At 46.3% G+C, this 20,116-nt stretch overlaps 1 protein-coding gene across 5 annotated transcripts in view; it reads right to left on the reverse strand.

Moving 5' to 3' along the window:
* PPARA (peroxisome proliferator activated receptor alpha) overlaps positions 1 to 20,116 on the reverse strand; it is a 103,069-nt gene that overhangs the window by 34,254 nt on the left and 48,699 nt on the right. For all 5 annotated transcript variants that reach the window (XM_030915028.1, XM_030915029.1, XM_030915031.1 and 2 more), the window contains one exon: positions 9,724 to 9,970. In XM_030915028.1, the coding sequence (XP_030770888.1) occupies positions 9,724 to 9,931 (208 nt within the window). In that variant the 5' untranslated portion in view covers positions 9,932 to 9,970. The remainder of the gene's footprint in view (positions 1 to 9,723; positions 9,971 to 20,116) is intronic.

Genomic DNA, 20,116 nt, shown 5'->3' on the forward strand with positions numbered 1-20,116 from the left:
CACGTATATGTATTTGCTCTGTCAACTGAGAGAGCCTAAAAAAGGGATACTTCAGTAGCATCCTGAAATGATGATAGTGAACGCTGCCTGGGACCCACATGGAGTTGGATACAGTCCTGTTCTCACCTCTCACAGTGGAAGATCACTGAAGTCATGGAGCATCAGGCAAAGAGCTCAAAGTGGTTTTGCCTCAGCAGTGGGGCAAAGTTATCTCTAAAATAAACACTGTGATCGTCCCATCTAATGAAGCTGAAAAACAGGACCTGGAAGGATCGAACATTTTCCAGGTCACTTAACTGCATCCCAGAACAAAGTTCAGGAATATTTATAGGAAGTCAAAAATATCCATCACCCAATAAAGTTCCCAACATATGGCATCCAATGAAAACAATGGACCGGACGCGGTGGTTCACACCTGTAATCCCAGCACTTTGGGAGGCCGAGGTGGGCGGATCACTTGAGGTCAGGAGTTCAAAAGCAGCTTGGCCATCATGGTGAAACCCTGTCTCTGCTAAAAATACAAAAAATTATCTGGGCATGGTGGTGGGCACCTGTAATCCCAGCTACTTGGGAGGCTGAAGCAGGAGAATCACTTGAACCTGGGAGGTGGAGGTTGCAGTGAGCTGAGATTGTGCCACTGCACTCCAGCCTGGGTGACAAAGCAAGACTCCATCTCCAAGGAAAAGGAAAAAAAAAGAAAAAGAAAAAGAAAAAAAATTACAGGACACATGAAGAATCAGAAAAATATGACCCATGACGAGGAGAAAAATAAATGGAAAGGGACTCAGAAGTGACACAGATGACAGAAATTGTGGCTGAGTTGTTTTTTGTTTTTTTGTGGTTTTGTGTGTGTGTGTGTGTGTGTGTGTGTGTGTGTGTGTTTGAGATGGAGTTTTGCTCTTGATGCCCAGGCTGGAGTGGTGTGATCTCGGCTCCCCGCAACCTCCGCCTCCCGGGTTCAAGTGATTCTCTTGCCTCAGCTTCCCTAGTAGCTGGGATTACAGGCACATGCCACCATGCCTGGCTAACTTGGTATTTTTAGTACAGGTGGGGTTTCTCCATGTTGGTCAGGCTGGTCTCGAACTCCTGACCTCAGATGATCTGCCCACCTCAGCCTCAAGACATTTTTAAAAAGTTATTCTGGGCTGGGTTCAGAGGCTCATGCCTGTAATCCCAACACTTTGGGAGGCCAAGGCGGGAGAATTGCTTGAACCCAGGAGTTTGAGACCAGTCTGGGCAACAAAGTGAGACCCCTGTCTCTACAAAAAATTTAAAAATTAGCCAGGTGTGGTGGTGTGTTCCTGTGGTCCCAGCTACATAGGAGGCTAAGGTGGGAGGATTCCTTGAGCCCAGGTCTGGGCTGCAGTGAGCTGTGATCACGCCACTGCACTCCAGCCTGGGCAACAAAGTGAGACCCTGTCTCTAAAACACAACAGCAAAAAAAGTTATTCTGACCATATTCTAAATGTTTAAGAAGCTGAGTGAAAGACTGGACATGTTATATAGATGCATGGGTGAAAACAGAACCAAATCATGCTTCTAGTGATGAAAACTACAATACCTAATATGGAAAATACACTGGATGGGATTAGGAGCAGATTAGATATTTTAGAAGAAAAAATTAGTAAATTTGAAGATGTAGCAGTAGAAACTGTCCAAAATGAAACACAGAAACAAAACTTAAAAAAAGAACTTAGCATTAGTGAACTGTATGACAACTTGAAATGGTCTAATGGACATATAATTGGAGCTCCCAAAGGTAGAGAGAGAAGGGCAAAACAAATTTGAAGAAATAATGGCCTAACCTTCTGAATTTGCTGAAAACAGTAAGTGCACTGATCCCAGATGCTCAATGAACCTCAAGCACAAGAAGCATAAAGGAAGAAACCATCAAATGGTTCAGAATTGGTGAGAAAGAAAAAAATGGAGAAGCAGCCAGATATATAAAAAGATAAAAGATAACAAGTGGTTGGCAAGGATGTAGAGAAAAAAGAACCCACGTCCAATGTTGGTAGTATTGTGAATTAGAATAGCATTATGGAAAGTAAGTATGGAGGTTCCTCAAAAAAACAAAAATAGCACTACATATGATCTAGCAATCCCACTTCCAGGTTTATATCCAAAGAGACTGGAAGCAGTACACTGAGGAGATGTCTACACCTCCATGTTCACTGCGGCACCATACACAGCAGCCTGATGTGGAATCATCCTAAATGATCATTAATGAATGAAGAGATAAAGAAAATGACTGAGACACACACACACACACACACACACACACACACACACACACACACACACACGGATACTATTCAGCCTTAAAAAAGAAGGAAATTCCATTTGCAACAACATGGGTAAATCTGGAAAGTATTACGCTAAGTAAAATAAGCCAGGCACAGAAAGACAAATACCTTGTGATCTCATATGTGAAATCTAAAAAGATCAAACTCACAGCAGTAGAGAGTGCAATGGTGGTTATCAGGGGCTAAGGTTGATGGGGGGAACGGGGAGATGCTGGTCAAAAGGAACAAAGTGAACAAAGTTTTAGTTACACAGGAAGAATAAGATTTAGTGATCTACTACCCAGTATGGTGACTATAATTAACAATGATGTGTTGTATATTTCAAAATTGCTCAAGAAATAGACTTTTTTTTTTTTTTGAGACGGAGTCTTGCTCTGTTGCCCAGGCTGGAGTGCAGTAGCATGATCTCAGCTCACTGCAGCCTCTGCCTCTTGGGTTCAAGTGATTCTCCTGCCTCAGCCTCCTGAGTAGCTAGGACTACAGGTGTGTACCACCATGCCTGGCTAATTTTTGTGTTTTTAGTAGGTACAGGGTTTCACCATGTTGGCCAGGCTGGTCTGAAACTCCTGACCTCAAGTGATCCACCCGCCTCAGCCTCCCAGAGTGCTGGGATTGGACCTGGCCTTAAGGAGCAGCCTTTAAGTGTTCTCACCACACACAAAAAATGGTAAGTTGGTGAGGTGGTGGATATGTTCATTAGCTTGATTTACACATTCCCCAATGTAAACATAGACCAAAACATCACATTGTGCCCCATAAAAATACAATTATTATTTGTCAATTAAAAATTAAAACTAGGCCGGGCGCGGTGGCTCAAGCCTGTAATCCCAGCACTTTGGGAGGCCGAGATGGGTGGATCACGAGGTCAGGAGATCGAGACCATCCTGGCTAACATGGTGAAACCCCGTCTCTACTAACATACACAAAAAAAAACTAGCCGGGCGAGGTGGCAGGCGCCTGTAGTCCCAGCTACTCAGGAGGCTGAGGCAGGAGAATGGCGTGAACCCGGGAGGCGGAGCTTGCAGTGAGCTGAGATCTGGCCACTGCACTCCAGCCTGGGCAACAGAGCGAGACTCCGTCTCAAAAAAAAAAAAAAAAAAAAAAAAAAAAATTAAAACTAAAATTAATCTCAGTGAGCTAAGATTACACCACTGCACTGCAGCCTGGGCAACAGAGTGAGACTCTGTCTCAAAAATAGATATAAATATAAATATACATATATAAATATATAAACAACCATATATATATATATATATATATGTGTATGTGTGTGTGTATATATATGGCTGGGTATGGTGGCTCATGCCTGTAATCCCAGCACTTCGGAAGGCTGAGATGGGCGGATCGCTTGAGCCCAGGAGTTTGAGACCAACCTGGGCAACGTGGTGAAACCCCGTCTCTACAAAAACTACAAGAAATTTACCTGGGCATGGTGGCGGGTACCTGTAGTCTCAGCTACTTGGGAGGCTGAGGTAGGAGGATTACCTGGGCCTGGGAGGTTGAGGCTGCAGTGAGCTGAGATCATGCCACTGAATTCCAGTCTGGGCTCAGAGTGAGACCCTCTCTCAAATAAATAAATAAAAAAAAATATGAAGTATCCATAAAAAAAGAACATTGATAAATTGGACTTCATCAAAATTAAGAACTGGTCTGGCATGACAGCTCACACCTGTAATCCCAGCACTTTGGGAGGCAGAGGTGGGAGGGTCGCTTGAGTTCAGGAGTTCAAGACCACCCCTGGCCACATAACGAGTCTCCATATCTACAAAAATAAAAAATAAAAAAATTAGCCAAACAGGTGGTACACACCTGTGGTCCCAGCTACACGGGAGGCTGAGGTCGGACGGTCTCCTGAGCCCAAGAGATCAAGGCTGCAGTAAGCCATGATTGCAACACTGTACTGTAGCCTGGCCAATAGATTGAGACCCTATCTCAAAAACAAAACAAAACAAACAAAAAAACTTTTTTTTTTTTTTTTTTTTTGAGACGGAGTCTCGCTGTCGCCCAGGCTGGAGTGCAGTGGTTGGATCTCAGCTCACTCAAGCTCCGCCTCCCGGGTTCACGCCATTCTCCTGCCTCAGCCTCCCGAGTAGCTGGGACTACAGGCGCCCGCCACCTCGCCCGGCTAGTTTTTTGTATTTTTAGTAGAGACGGGGTTTCACTATGTTAGCTCGGATGGTCTCGATCTCCTGACCTCGTGATCCGCCCGTCTCGGCCTCCCAAAGTGCTGGGATTACAGGCTTAAGCCACCACGCCCAGCCCTCTTTTTTTTTTTTTTTAAAGATACTATTAGTAGAAAGAAAAGAAAAACCACATACTGGGGAAAATATTGGTAGATCACATGTCTGGTAAAGTATTTGTATTCAAAATATATAAATAGTGTTCAATAGTGAATAGTGGAAAAACAAGCAACTCAATTAAAAAATAAGCAAAAGATTTGAACAGAAATGTCACCAAAGAAGATACATGGCAAATAAGCATACAAAAAGATGCTCAACATCACCAGGGAAGTGCAAATAAAAACCACCACAGTGAGAGACCATTGCACACCTACTGACACGGTTAAAATTAAAAAGACTGATCATGTCTCATGTTGATGAGGGTATGGAGGAACTGGAACTTCCCCATATACTGCCAGTGGGAATATAAAATAGTATAGCATTTTCTAAGATTTTTCTGAAATGTTGGAAAAGATTTTGGCAGTTTCTTAAAAAGTTACACAAACACCTACCATCTGTTCCAGCCATCATACTCCCAGGTATTTATTCAAGAGAAATGAAAGCAGAGGTCCATACACAGACTTGTACATGAATGTTCATAGCAGCTTTATTTGTAATAGCCACAAGCTAGAAACTCAATGCTCATCAACAGGTGCGTGAATCAGCAAACTGTGCTATGTCCACGCGATGGATGAAGAAGAATGAACTACTGATGCTTGCTGCAATGCAGATGAGTCTCACAGCCATTCTGTAGAGTGAAAGAAGCCAGCCTAGAAAGAGTACGTGCTGTATGATTCCATTTATATAAAATTCTAGGAAATATAAAGCAACCTAGAATGATAGAAAGTGGACCAGTGGTTTACTGGGGGAGGGAGGCAGGGAGGTATGGGGCTGGGGAAAAAGGAATTAGAAAACAGCACAAGTGGCCGGGCGCAGTGGCTCACACCTGTAATCCCAGCACTTGGGGAGGCCAAGGTAGGCGGATCACGAGATCAGGAGATCGAGACCATCCTGGCTAACCCGGTGAAACCCTGTCTCTACCAAAAACACAAAAAATTAGCTGGGCGTTGTGGCAGGCGCCTGTAGTCCCAGCTACGCGGCAGGAGAATGGAGTGAACCCGGAAGGCGGAGGTTGCAGTGAGTCAAGATCGCACCACTGCACTCCACCTCAAAAAAAAAAAAAAAAAAAAAAACACACCACAAGTAAACTTCAGGGGTGACAGACAGAGGCACTACTGATAGATGCAGGAGGCAGATGGGGGGGAGTCCCCAGAGAATCTGCAACCTGCCCCATAAGTGTTTACATCAGATGCTTTTGTGCAGATGAGGGAACCTGCCCAGGGTTCCCTCGTCTGGACAGGCCCGCAAGGGACGGGGACCCACCTGGGCACTGGGAGAATGGGGTTTCAGGAAATTCTCAAGCCTTACCTCTGTCAGAACTTTCAGATGACTTAAAAATACATTTTAGATTATAGTTCTTAACAATGACCTAAAATACACTACTTTTAGAAAAGGATCCCTGAATCTAATTAGAAGAGAAGGGTTCCCTCCTGCATGAGGACCAGGGGTCAGAAGAGAGCACAGAATAAGGGGTCCTGTGTTTAAGCTGCCGGGGGAGGCGAGAGGGGGCTGGGCAGCCCACTAGCCACTGCTGGGAAAGAACTTTCCAGAGCTAGAGCCACACACCCACCCACTCCCGCAGCTCACACTAATTCCGTATTTCAGAACAAGCTCTAGAGTATATTTTATCCAAAGAAAAAAGTGTATCTTTGAACTCTTTTACTAGACAATGAACTATATTTTTCACCCTGGGGGTGGGGCTGGGGGAGCCTGCCTTCCTTAAAAAAGAAAGGCAAAACAGAAAAACAAACAAAAGCAAAATAAATCTTTTCAAACCCATAAGGAAAAAATTGTTCTGATAAATAGCACAAATAGTCATTATAGGAAAAGAGTGAACCAGCATGGGGTGTGTCTGCGATGGGTAAAGAAAGGTCACGCGTTGTGGGGTTAAGGGCTGGGTTCTGGGCTGGTGATCTCCGGCCAGTCAGGATGTCCTGGGGCCTGCCTCCTTTCCTCCTTCCTTAAATAAACATAACAATGACCTCACAAGGCTGCTCTTGGGCTTAGGCAAGCCAAGGTGTGAGGTGTGTGGGCAGCCTGCAGTGCTCAGGAAGCAATGGCGGTCATTGTCAAAGCCATTAACCCGGGTTCGCGGCAAGCTACCTACCCAGGCCACTCAAGGCGCCACCTGACGCGGAGCCTTTTTCTTGCTCTCCTCCAGCCTCCCCGTCCCCTCCTGCACTGCTCTGGGGGCCATCATCTCCCTAAACCTTCACTCTCTCCACAGTGCTTATCCTCTGCTTAATGTGCCAGGAGAAAGGGAGTCAAAACTTGCACCATCTTTAAAGGTCTGCCAGGGTCACTCCCAAAGCTGCTCAGTCACAAAGGCCCCCCAGAGTCCTCAGGGGCTCACTAGCCTCTTGCAATTCCTGATTGACTAAGCTGAGAACACTGCCACCTTTTACAAGGCACGATCATGCCAGCATGCAGAGAACAGCCCTCTAGAGCCAGCTGAGAGGCAGGGTCCAGGCCCGGGCACTGTGTCTTTCTGGCTGTATGAACAGTGGCAAGTTACTTAATTTGCCTTGTTTGTTTTTTTTTTTTTTGAGATGGAGTCTTGCTCTGTTGCCCAGGCATTACAGGTGTACACCACCACGCCTGGCTAATTTTTATATTTTCAGTAGAGATGGGGTTTCACCGTGTTGGCCAGACTGGTCTTTAACTCCTGACCTCAAGTGATCTGCCCGCCTTGGCCTCCCAAAGTGCTGGGATTACAGGTGTGAGCCACCACGCCTGGACTTTTTTGTTTTTTTTAAGACGGAGTCTCACTCTGTGGCCAAAGCTAGAATGCAGTGGCATGATCTCCGCTCACTGCAACCTCTGCCTCCTGGGTTCAAACGATTCTCCTGCCTCAGCCTCCTGAGAAGAGTAGCTGGGATTACAGGTGCCTGCCACCACACCTGGGTAATTTTTTGTATTCTTTAGTAGAGACGGTGTTTCGTCATGTTGGTTAGACTGGTTTTGAACTCCTGACCTCAGGTGATCTGCCCGCCTCAGTCTCCCAAAGTGTTGGGATTACAGGCATGAGGGTTTGTTTAAGTGTACTCTATGACTTTCACACAATGATGAAATTGCTAAGGATGCATTTCTCACAACCTGTCCCTGTCATTAAGCAACATGACTGTAATACCCATGTACACACCACCCAGGTTTATCACACTGCTGGAGTCTTTTAAAAATATACAACCTAGAGAGAATTACAGTCCCCAAGGGAGCCCTCCCCAATTCTCCCTCTGTCTCGTTCAGGAGGCGACTGAGTCCTTAAAGCTTGCAATATGTTTATGTCTGTTTCCAACAGTGATGTACTGGATTGTTTAGTGTTAAAGATTTTATGTGGGCCGGGTGCGGTGGCTCAGGCCTGTAATCCCTGCACTTTGGGAGGCTGAGGCGGGCGGACCACCTGAGGTCAGGAGTTTGAGACCAGCCTGGCCAACATGGTGAAACCCCATCTCTACTAAAAATACAAAAATTAGCCAGGCGTGTTGACGGACGCCTGTAATCCTAGCTACTAGGGAGGCTGAGACAGAAGAACTGCTAGAACCCGGGAGATGGAGGTTGCAGTGGGCTGAGATCATACCACTGCACTCCAGCCTGGGCAACAAGAGCAAAACTCTGTCTCAAAAAATAAAAAAAGCAAATGAAAGATTTTACATTAATTGGATCTTAAATATATCATTAAGCTTGTTTATTTTCATTTGATGTTTCTTAATTTTTTGTTTGTTTGTTTTAAAGACAAGGTCTCACTGTCACCCAGGCTGGAGTGCAGTGGCAATCATAGCTCATGGCAGTCTTGAGCTCCTGGGTTCAAATGGTCCTCCTGCCTCAGCATCCTGAGTAGCTAGGACCACAGGCATGCGCCACTATGCCTGGCTAATTTTTTTTTAATTAAAAGATGTTTTTGTGGCCGGGCGCGGTGACTCAAGCCTATAATCCCAGCACTTTGGGAGGCTGAGACGGGCGGATCATGAGGTCAGGAGATCGAGACCATCCGGACTAACACGGTGAAACCCCGTCTCTACTAAAAAATACAAAAAACTAGCCAGGCGAGGTGGCGGGCGCCTGTAGTCCCAGCTACTCAGGAGGCTGAGGCAGGAGAATGGCGTGAACCCGGGAGGCGGAGCTTGCAGTGAGCTGAGATCCGGCCACTGCACTCCAGCCTGGGCGACAGAGCGAGACTCCGTCTCAAAAAAAAAAAAAAAAAAAAAAGTTTTTGTATAGATGGGGCCTCACCATGTTGGTTAGGCTGGTCTCGAACTCCTGACCTCAAGTGATCCACCTGTCTCAGCCTTCCAAAGTGCTGGGATTATAGGCGTGAGCCACCGCGCCTGGCCTAGTCTGTTCTTTTAAATTGCTGTGAAGTATGCCACTGTATAAACGCATCCCAGTTTATCTGTTTCCCTCTGACGCATGTCCAGCTTGTTTCCCATCCTTCCCTCTTACCAACAATGCCTCTATGCAGACCCTTGCACACGTCTCCTCTTAAAAATGTCTAGCTGTCAGCCGGGCGCAGTGGCTCACGCCTGTAATCCCAGCACTTTGGGAGGCCGAGGCAGGCGGATCAGGAGGTCAGGAGATGGAGACCACCCTGGCTAACACAGTGAAACCCGTCTCTACTAAAAATACAAAAATTAGCCGGGCGTAGTGGAGGGCGCCTGTAGTTCCAGCTACTCGGGGAGGCTGAGGCAGGAGAATGGCGTGAACCCGGGAGGCGGAGCTTGCAGTGAGCCGAGATCGCGCCACTGCACTCCAGCCTGGGTGACAGAGGAGACTCTGTCTCAAAAAAAAAAAAAAAAAATGTCTAGCTGTCCCCCATGGGCTTGCTGGGGTTAGGGTCTGTGTACTTTAGCTGCTCCCCGTGACTGAATCTCAAGCATTGTTTGATACACGCATGGTTTTCACAAGAGGGAGCACTGTGAGCCGTGACACGTGCCTTCCAGGGCCCAGTGGCACTGCAGGTGATGCCTTACCACCTCCGAAGGTTTCCTTGCAAAAAAGTGTGACTTATTTTCCAGCTAAAAAGGACAGCTTTCTTTAGGAAGACACATTTCTAAATACAACTTTCTAGGAAACAGCACACTTACCCGTGATGACCGAGCCGTCTGAGCCAGGACAGCTTCCTAAATACTGGTATTCTGTAAAACCAAAGCTTCCAGAACTATCCTCGCCGATGGACTGCGAAATCTCTTGGATGTTTCCCATTTCTTGCAGGAATTCTTCAGATAACGGGCTCTCTAGATCACCAGCCTCGAGTGGGGAGAGGGGACAGAGTGGGCTTTCTGTGTCCACCATCGTGACTGGATGGTGCTGGTTGCGCAGCTGAGCTCCAAGCTACCGGGAGGAAAGAGGAACAATTGGTAAGATTGACATATAACAACATTCACTTGTTTGATTGATTGATTGATTGATTGACTGATTGATTGATTGACGGAGTCTCGCTCTGTTGCCCAGGCTGGAGTGCAGTGATGCGATCTGGGCTCACTGCAAGCTCCGCCTCCTGGGTTCACGCCATTCTCCTGCCTCAGCCTCCTGAGTGGCTGGGACTACAGGCGCCCGCCAGCACGTCTGGCTAATTTTTTTGTATTATTAGTAGAGACGGGGTTTCACCACATTGGCCAGGCTGGTCTCGAACTTCTGACGTCAGGTGATCCGCCTGCCTTGGCCTTCTAAAGTGCTTGGATTAGAGGTGTGAGCCACTGCGCCTGGTCACTTGCTTGTTTTGAAATGCAACGTCATTTATCATCGAAGATACGCCTGAATTCATCATCTAAACAGGAACAGTGCTGAGCCTCTCCTCTGGGCTTGGCTATTGATCAGTACGCTGTGAAAGTGAAAACCTTTAAGCAAAATGTTGTAGGAGCCGCAGCCCGAGGGCCAGGACTCACTCAGCCATCACCGACTCAGCAGCTGTGCCGAGCTCCATACAATGTGCTTGAGGTGCTGAGGACACAGCGGAGACACAGATCCCTGGGCTGGGCACGGTAGCTCGTGCCAGTAATCCCAGCACTTTGGAAGGCTGAGGCGGGTGGATCACTTGAGGTCAGGAGTTTGAGACCAGCCTGGCCAACATGGCGAAAGCCCGTCTCTACTAAAAATACAAAAATTAGCCGGGCGCGGTGGCAGGAGCCTGTAATCCCAGCTACTCCTGAGGCAGGAAAATCGCTTGAAACCTGGGAGGTGGAGGTTGCAGTGAGCCGAGATCGTGCCATTACACTCTAGCCTGGACAACAGAGTGAGACTGTGTCTCAAAAACAAACAAACCAACAAACAAAAACTAACAAAAAAAACAGGGCCGGGTGCGGTGGCTCATGCCTGTAATCCCAGCACTTTGGGAGGCTGAGGCAGGCGGATCACGAGGTCAGGAGTTGAAGAGCAGCCTGACCAACACGATGAAACCCCGTCTCTACTAAAAATACAAAAATTAGCCAGACTTGGTGGCGGGTGCCTGTAATTCCAGCTACTCAGGAGGCTGAGGCAGGAGAATCCCTTGAACATGGGAGGTGGAGGTTGCAGTGAGCTGAGATTGCACCACTGCACTCCAGCCTGGGCGACAGAGTGAGACTCCACCTCAAAACGACAACAACAAACTAAAACCAGATCCCTGCTCTCAGGGAGCCTCCCTTGTAACTGGGACACAGATGGTGAACAAAGGAACGAATACACATGTGGAGTGTCCGGGATGAGGCCAGGGAAGGTCGCACTGATTAGGGGGCAGGAGATAACCTCCGGGAATGAGGGGGCAAGCTGTGTAAATGTCTTGGGGGAGAATGTTCCAGCAAAGAGAACACCAAGTGCAAAGGCTCCAGCCAGGACTGAAACATGCTGGCACACTCCAGGAACAGGCATCCAGTGTGGCTCAGGCTGTGGGGCGCAGGGAGCAGGGCCAAGCCGGTGGCATGTGTACTGGGTGTGACATCCACTTTGGTGTGCTCTCCCTGTAGCCATGAAGGCAGCTCATGCAGGTGGTCCTCGACTGTGATGGTATGGTCAAGAATACTTTGTGGAGTCCAAACAAATCTAACTGGGTGAGTCTCAGACAATGGTAGGCTGTCTCAACCAGCAAAGCGAACAGCATTTCCATAGGGGTACAGTGACAAAGCAGTGGTTCTTCCCAGGTTAGTCTGTATCATGCTGTTCCAGCCCTTCCACATCTGTCCCTACCTGATGGTGCACTTGTCACCATTCTTCTACCTCCTGGAAACCCAGCAGCACTGAGAATTGCTTTCAGGATGTCACGTCTGCACCTTTGCCCAGGTGCCACCTGCCTGAACCGCCCTGCCCACCACTGCCTTCTAGAGGCTCTGCCTCGGGTCCACCTCTCTGAACCCAACTGAGTCATCAATCGCCCAATGAGGCTGACTAGGTGACCTTTAACTTCCAGAACTGTCTTCCCTTCTGAAAATGGTCACATGATGCCCACAGATCACATCATGGAGAGGCTCAGCGGGTAGGTGCTGCCACCAGCCACCGTCAGGGCAGCAGTCATCACACGGTGATTACGGAACGCCAGACTCTCCAGATGGAGTGAAGAATACTGTCCCAAAGACAATATTCATCCATTAAATGCATTTGCGTAAAAATACGTTCACATTTGAGGTTTGCTTAATGTAAACAACAGCTTTTAGTGCGGTGAAGAAGGGATGTTTTGGCTTCCTTTACCAATGAAAAATAGATACCTTTCATCCATTTTTGTGAAATTCACATCTTCTGTTTGGAATTCTAGCAATAAATCATCAGCGTTCACAGGGAAATCATCAAACAGCACACGGGGAAAAATAACAGAGAACTGTTAACCTTTCACAGGGTTTAGAAGACTTTCTTTCTCTATAACCTAAATCAGGCTGTGAATCTGTACAGATTTTCTGTCGTATTTTATTCTGCATTCTGTCTGAAGGGAGATTTTTTTCAAATGGCAAGAAACATAATGGGGTAAGCATTACTTAAAATGTTTTTCACTATGAACAAAAAGTTCAAAAGTTGCAGTCACTAACTGACTATTAACCATGAAGTTCATTCCAATAGAAAGCAAGTAGCTGGGGCTGGGCATGGTGGCTCACGCCTGTAATCCCAGCACTTTGGAAGGCTGAGGTGGGCAGATCACTTAAGGTCAGGAGTTCGAAACCAGCCTGGCCAACATGGTGAAACCCCGTCTCTACTAAAAATACAAAAATTAGCCAGGCGTGATGGTAGGTGCCTGTAATCCCAGCTACTCAGGAGACTGAGGCAAGAGAATTGCTTAAACCCAGGAGGCGGAGGTTGGAGTGAGCCAAGATCGTGCTGTCGCACTCCAGGCTGGGAGCTAAGAACAAGACTTTGTTGAAAGAAAGAAAATAAAGGAAAGAAAGAAAGAAAGAAAGAGAGAGAGAGAGAGAAAGGAAGGAAGGAAGGAAGGAAGGAAGGAAGGAAGGAAGGAAGGAAGGAAGGAAGGGAGGGAGGGAGGGAGGGAGGGAGGGAGGGAGGGAGAGAGAGAAGAAGGAAGGAAGGAAGGAAGGGAGGGAGGGAGGGAGGGAGGGAGGGAGGGAGAGAGAGAAGAAGGAAGGAAGGAAGGAAGGAAGGAAGGAAGGAAGGAAGGAAGGAAGGAAGGACGGAGCTGGGGCCAGGAGTGGTGGCTCGCACCTGTAATCCCAGCACTTTGGGAGGCTGAGGCGGGCGTATCACTTAAGGTCAGGAGTTCGAAACCAGCCTGGCCAACATGGTGAAACCCCATCTCTACTAAAAATACAAACAAATTAGCTGCGCTTGGTGGCAGGTGCCTGTAATCCCAGCTACTCCGGAGGCTGAGGCAGGAGAATCGCTTGAACCTGGGAGGTGGAGGTTGCAGTGAGCTGAGATCGCACTGCTGCACTCCAGCCTGGGTGACAGAGCAAGAGTCTGTCTCAAAAAAAAAAAAAAAAAGAAAGACAGTAGCTTGGCAGAGACTGTGTGGGCTGTGGCCACCTCCCTTTTTCCCCCATTGTGTTCTCAGCACTGGGGTAGAAAATACGTGCGGCCTATCCCTTTTATCCCTGCTAATATTCTCTCTTCTGGCCAGGAGCATCGACCAATATAACAATGTTAGTTTCCTTGTCATTACATTCAGGGAGTTTCAAAGTTTCACAATTTCATCATTTTTAGCTGCTTTTAAACAATACCTGGGATTAATTTAGAGAAACATTGGTCTTGCCATGAATGAAGAGCTCACCAAGATACAATCTCTATATAGTGAGGCAACTCTGGCCAGAGGGACTGGCTTTGTACAGATCATTGAACAAATGGGCCCTTCCTTGCTCCCAACAAGAGCAGATAAGGAACAGTTGCCTTTGGATGCATCCCCCAGATAGATAGCAGAGGCCAAGCGGGCACCCGCTCCACCCTGCACACCCTCCCAGCATGCTCCCCTTACACCACTGGAGCTTCTGATCAGGAGCAGAATATCCCGGGGAAGTCCCCACCCCTTGCTATTACCCACATGACATGCCACTGCCCAGCTCATCTAGAAGAGTGAACCAGGCTGGCCAGTTCCTGTGTCCTGTGCCCCAAATGCTCAAGGGGAGGCGGGGGCGGGGGATCAAGACATAACCAACCATCTCTTTTCTCAACAACTGCAAACTCTGGTCCAGGAGGCAAGACAATGCAAACAGCACTGAATTAGATCTTCAGTTTCATAGCACAGATAAAGTCTCAATAAGCTGAGAGGTGAGGGACAGGTGGAGTGGATAGGGTGTTGGGAAAAGGTAGGGCTTCTCTTCTCGTCCCAGCAGGGATGGAAGGTTCTGCCTGATCCTCTCATGCCTTCCTTACCTGAGACCTTTTACGTTTCTAAATTCATAATTTTCTTTCCCTTACAATTTATTTTTTATTTTAAAAACTATTTAAAATATTTGTGGTACATACTAGGTGTATATATGTATGGGGTACATGAGATGTTTTGGTATAGGCATGTAATGTGAACTAAGCACATCATGGGGAATGGGGTAGCTGTGCCCTCAGGCATTGATCCTTTCAGTTACAAACAATCCAATTATACTCTTTATTTAAAAATATACAATTAAGTTATTATTGACTATAGTCACCCTATTATGCTATCAAATAGTGGCCAGGCGCAGTGGCTCACGCCTATAATCTGAGCACTTTGGGAGGCCAAGGCGGGTGGATCACTTGAGGTCAGGAGTTCGAGACCAGTCTGGTCAACATGGTGAAACCTGGTCTCTACTAAAAATACAAACATTAGCCGGGTGTGGTGGCACGTGCCTATAATCCCAGCTATTTGGGAGGCTGAGGCAGAAGAATCACTTGAACCCAGGAGGCGGAGGTTGCAGTGAACCAAGATCATGCCACTGCACTCCAGCCTGGGCGACAGAGTAAGACCCTACCTCAAAACAACAACAGCAACAACAAAAACCTAGTGGGTCTTATTCATTCTTTCTAGTTTTTCATACCTATTAACCATCTTCACTGCCCCCTAACCCCTTACCACCCTTTCCAGCCACTGGTAACCAACCTTCTACTCTCTCTGAGTTCAACCGATTTGATTTTTAGAGCCCACAAATAAGTGAGAACATGTGAAGTTTGTCTTTCTGTGCCTGGCTTATTTCACTTAACATAATGATTTCCAGTTCCACCCATATTGTTGTAAATGACAGGATCTCATTCATTTTTACGGCTGAATAGTACCGCATTGTGTATATATATCACATTTTCTTTATTTGTCTGGTGATGGACACTTAGATTGCTTCCAAATCTTAGCTATTGTAAACAGTGTTGCAACAAACATAGGAGTGCACGTATCTTTTTGATATTTCCCTTCCAATTTAAATGTTAGAGCTGCATCTTGTATATATCATAAGCTCCAACTACTGAGATTCTATTGTTAGGTCTTACTAACTAAACATTTATCAATCAAAATATTCCTTTGAGAACTATGAAACAGAGTATATGAAAATTGTAGAACATTTAAAAATAGACAAATACAAGAAGAAGTAGACATCGAATTATATCACTGTTTTATGTTCCCTGAGCACAGGGCAGGTGCAAACACTGGAAGGATTCTAACAGTAACTCCTAACTAACACCAAGGTATTTTCTGTATCACCAGCTCTTAGATGCAGGACTGTTTGGAAGATTAGGCTAAAATGAGTTATAAATGGGAGAAGAAGCTCCTCCTTCATGAAACCCTTTCACCTCTAGATTCCCACAGCATCTTGGGCCCAATTCTGGTATAGTCCTGATTATCTGTGCTGTTGAAACTTTTTACATGCCTGTCTCTCCTACTAGACTATATGCTTTGTGAGGCAAGGAATGTATTTGCCTGATCTTCGCATCCATACGTCTAGCACAATCCCTGCTATGTAGCAGGTGTTCAGTATCTATTTCTTTTTTTCTTTGTTTTTGAGACGGAGTCTTGCTCTGTTGCCAGGCTGGAGTGCAGTGGCCCAATCTCGGCTCACTCGGGTTCAAGTGATTCTGCTGCCATTTCATGGGTCCAAGTGATTCTGCTGCCTCAGCCTCCTGAGTAGCTGGGACTACTGGCGCGTGCCACCACACCTGGTTAATTTTTGTTTTTTTTTTTTTTTTGAGACGGGGTCTCGCTCTGTCGCCCAGGCTGGAGTGCAGTGGCACGATCTTGGCTCACTGCAAGCTCTGCCTTTTGGGTTCACACCATTCTTCTGCCTCAGCCTCCTGAGTAGCTGGGACTACAGGCGTCCACCACCATGCTCAGCTAATTTTTTCTATTTTTTAGTAGAGATGGGGTTTCACTGTGTTAGCCAGGATGGTCTCAATCTCCTGAACTCATGATCTGCTCACCTCGGCCTCCCAAAGCGCTGGGATTACAGGCGTGAGCCATCGTGCCCGGCCAATTTTTGTATTTTTAGTAGAGACAAGGTTTCACCATGTTAGCCAGGATGGTCTCGATCTCTTGACTTCATGATCTGCCCGCCTCAGCCTCCCAAAGTGCTGGGTTTACAGGCATGAGCCACCGCGCCTGGCCTCTATTTCTAACGATCGGCACAGAAGGAGCTCTCGGGAATTACTTACTCCAGGAGTAACCTGGTGACAGTCCGTGAGAATTCACCTCAGCTCTGTCTCCGCAGCCACAGCCTTGTCACCCAGAGGGCAAAGCGGCACACACAGTGTGTCCAAAGACTACAAAAATGTAATGGATATCTAGAACAGAAGTCAAAGGGATTCTGTGTGGGAAAGGTGATCCAATTTGCAGAGGGAATTATAATCATCATAGGGACAGGAAAACACAGCCAACGAAAGGGGAGGGAAAAAAAAAGCCATCTGAACACAATAGGGAGGAACAGATTATCAGTTTCACTCCCTTCCTCAGGAGCAACAGTTGCAGAGCTTGGGAAGTGTCGTGTGCTAAAAGGAAGTGGTTTGTATTAAGAGTAATGTAGTTTTACCACTTGCTTGGAATAAAAGAAGACTGAAGGGAAACCCCTCTGCTGTGGGCTCCCGGAGGGCAGCTGCTGTGTCTCACCCACGTGTGCAACCCTCTATTGGACATGGAGGTTCTTGGATCCAGAAGGTCCTTTGGAAATATTTTCTTTTTGTTGTTGGTGTTTTTTAGATGCAGTCTCACTCTGTCACCCAGGCTGGAGTGCGGTGGTGCGATCTCGGCTCACTGAAACCTCACGCCTCCCGGGTTCAAGCGATTCTCCTGCCTCAGCCTCCTGAGTAGCTGAGACTACAGGTGCACACCACCATGTCCGGCTAATTTTTTGTATTTTTAGTAGAGATGTGGTTTCGCCATGTTTGGCCAGGCTGGTTTTGAACTCCTGATCTCAGGTATCTGCCCACCTCGGCCTCCCAAAGTGCTGGGATTACAGGCATGAGCCACCATGCCCAGCCCCCTTTGTAAATATTTTCTGAAATAATGTATTAAATAGCAGGTAGCTGAATACTGTCCCAACTATCAAAACATCTTTATATTCTATGTGATCAGACACTCAAGACAACCAACAAATGGAATTGAGCTTGAATTTTCACACTCATAACTTTTTTGTTTTTGAGACAGTCTCTCTCTGTCACTCAGGCTGGAGTGCAACAGCAAGATAATGGCTCACTGCAGCCTTGATATCCCGGGCTCAGGTGATCCTCTCACCTCAGGCTCCCAAGTGGCTTGGACTACAGGTGCTAACACCACCTCCAGCTAATTTTTGTATTTTTTGTAGAGATAGGTTTCGCTATGTTGCCCAGCCTGGTCTCGAAATCCTGGGCTCAAGCGATCCACCCCGCTTGGCCTCTAAGTGTTAGAATTACTGGTGTGAGCCATCATACCCAGCCTGGAACTTATATTTGACACAAAAGCCTCCAGAACAATAGTTACGAACATTAGACTTTCACTTTTTCGACTGCTTATGCCTCTGTACTACTCACTCTAATTTACTGTATTGTAACCACTCAATATGCTTAATAATGCCACACTACAGAAATCTATTTACATCTTCCTTTGCTAAATGAGGTCTGATCCAACCTCATGGAGCACTTTCAGGGCAAACGATGGAAGTCTTCTCAGAAGAGTAGCATTGCTGTGGCAGGTGACTATCAGACAACAGATTTTTCTCTTTCCCACCAATTCTAAGTCATCACCTTGTCTTCATAGTTTTTGAATATCATATTTAACATCTAGGAGTCTTTTAGCTAAATTTGTTGGGCTAAGATTTAAAATAACATTTCAGAATAAACAAGCACAGAAGCTAGAAAGCCCTCTGTACCTTCACTTAGCATTGGTTCACAGAAATAGATGAACACGGCCAGGTACAATGGCTCATGCCTGTAATCCCAGCACTTTGGGAGGCCGAGCGGGCGGATCACAAGGTCAAGAGATTGAGACCATCCTGGCCAACATGGTGAAACCCCATCTCTACTAAAAATACAAAAATTAGTTGGGTGTGGTGGCACGTGCCTGTAGTACCTAGCTACTTGGGAGGCTGAGGCAGGAGAATCGCTTGAACCCGGGAGGCAGAGGTTGCAGTGAGCTGAGATTGTGCCACTACACTCCAGCCTGCTGACAGAGCAAAACTCTGTCTCAAAAAAAGAAAAAGAAAAAGAAAAAGAAAGAAAGAAATAGATTAATCATTACCAGTGCCCAATGATTAACATGTTAACAAAGTCAGTATAGAAAATGCCTACGGAAACACATTTAAAACAGAAGGAAAAGGCCCAGACTATAACGGTGGTAAAGACATTCTATCTTAATGAATTTAAATCAAATGCATCATAAAGAGTTTGCATATCACCTACATTTAACTAGACACATCTAGATATTGCCCAACAATACCTAAAGCATTAAACTTAAAATTTTGTAATCAAAGGAATTTGGCACGTAAAAAAGAGTGACAAGCCCAACATGGCACAAGAGCTGTGAGCTCCTCCACCTTTATCTTCAAAGGTCCAAAAAGAATATTCCCAGTCATTTCCAAGAAAACTCCCTACAGACTTTACATGAAGTTCACACTACATGACTTCCGTTTAAAACCCAGCACTTTATAATTTTCAGAAAGTTTGTAGTTATTGTTTTAAAATATCTTACCTTTGTGGATGGTGATACCAAAACAAGAGAAGAAAAGCTGCAAGTTTGGACACATTTTGTGTCTGTTGCAATCAAATTTGAGTAAAGCGAGAGGCCTGCCACAAGAATAAAAAGTCAACTAAAATGAAATTTGTATTCACCAATCAAGAGCTCTAACCTGATACAGGATGGGACGCATAGCAAGGCGGGTAAGGTTGAAAAATTTAGCAGCCAGATGACGAGGAAGCAGCCCGGGCGCAGTGGCCTGTCCAGTTACAAAACTGAAGTGACACACAACTAACGATGACATTTCAGAACAAGGAAGGCCTAATGGGTTTTAGCAGAAATATATCAGATATATGGCAGGCCAACTTTATAGGGTTGAGGCTTGAACTTCATGCAACACTTGAGCATGCACCTGAGCTAACGACTGTGCTTAACACTGGAGACCACAGACAGGCAATCTTAGCTTTGAGGGATGCAAGCCCCAGTGCATGGGGACAGGGGGGTGTGGCACTGGCACAGGAAGGAAAACAAGGAGAAAGAATATTATTGAACATCGCACTTGGGCCAGGCCCTCAATGGCAGCTGCACGTATTTTTTTTCTTTAATCGATCCATGCCAGGGCAGGGTAGGTATTATTGGTTCCATTTATAGAGAAGAAAAATGCAGAGGTTGACAGAGGTAAGAGGTACAAATAAGCAAATGGTTGCAAAGGCAGCGTGATGAGGGCTGTTACTAGGGGAATCCTGGAGGGCCAGGGAGCCTACATACAGGAAGGGACACCCGAGATGAATCCTAAAGGCTGACTAGATATTCCATAGGAAAACCCAACAGAAAGGAGGGAAAGGACCATTTCAAGGAAAAGGGAACACCACATCTGCATATATGACCCCAAACATCATTGAATAAGTGGTTGAAAATGGCTGGACAACTGGCTCCAAGAGTTGTATCAGTTACATGTTACTGTGTAACAA

Source organism: Rhinopithecus roxellana, chromosome 13 (genome assembly GCF_007565055.1).
Source record: "Rhinopithecus roxellana isolate Shanxi Qingling chromosome 13, ASM756505v1, whole genome shotgun sequence".
Taxonomy (NCBI): domain Eukaryota; kingdom Metazoa; phylum Chordata; class Mammalia; order Primates; family Cercopithecidae; genus Rhinopithecus; species Rhinopithecus roxellana.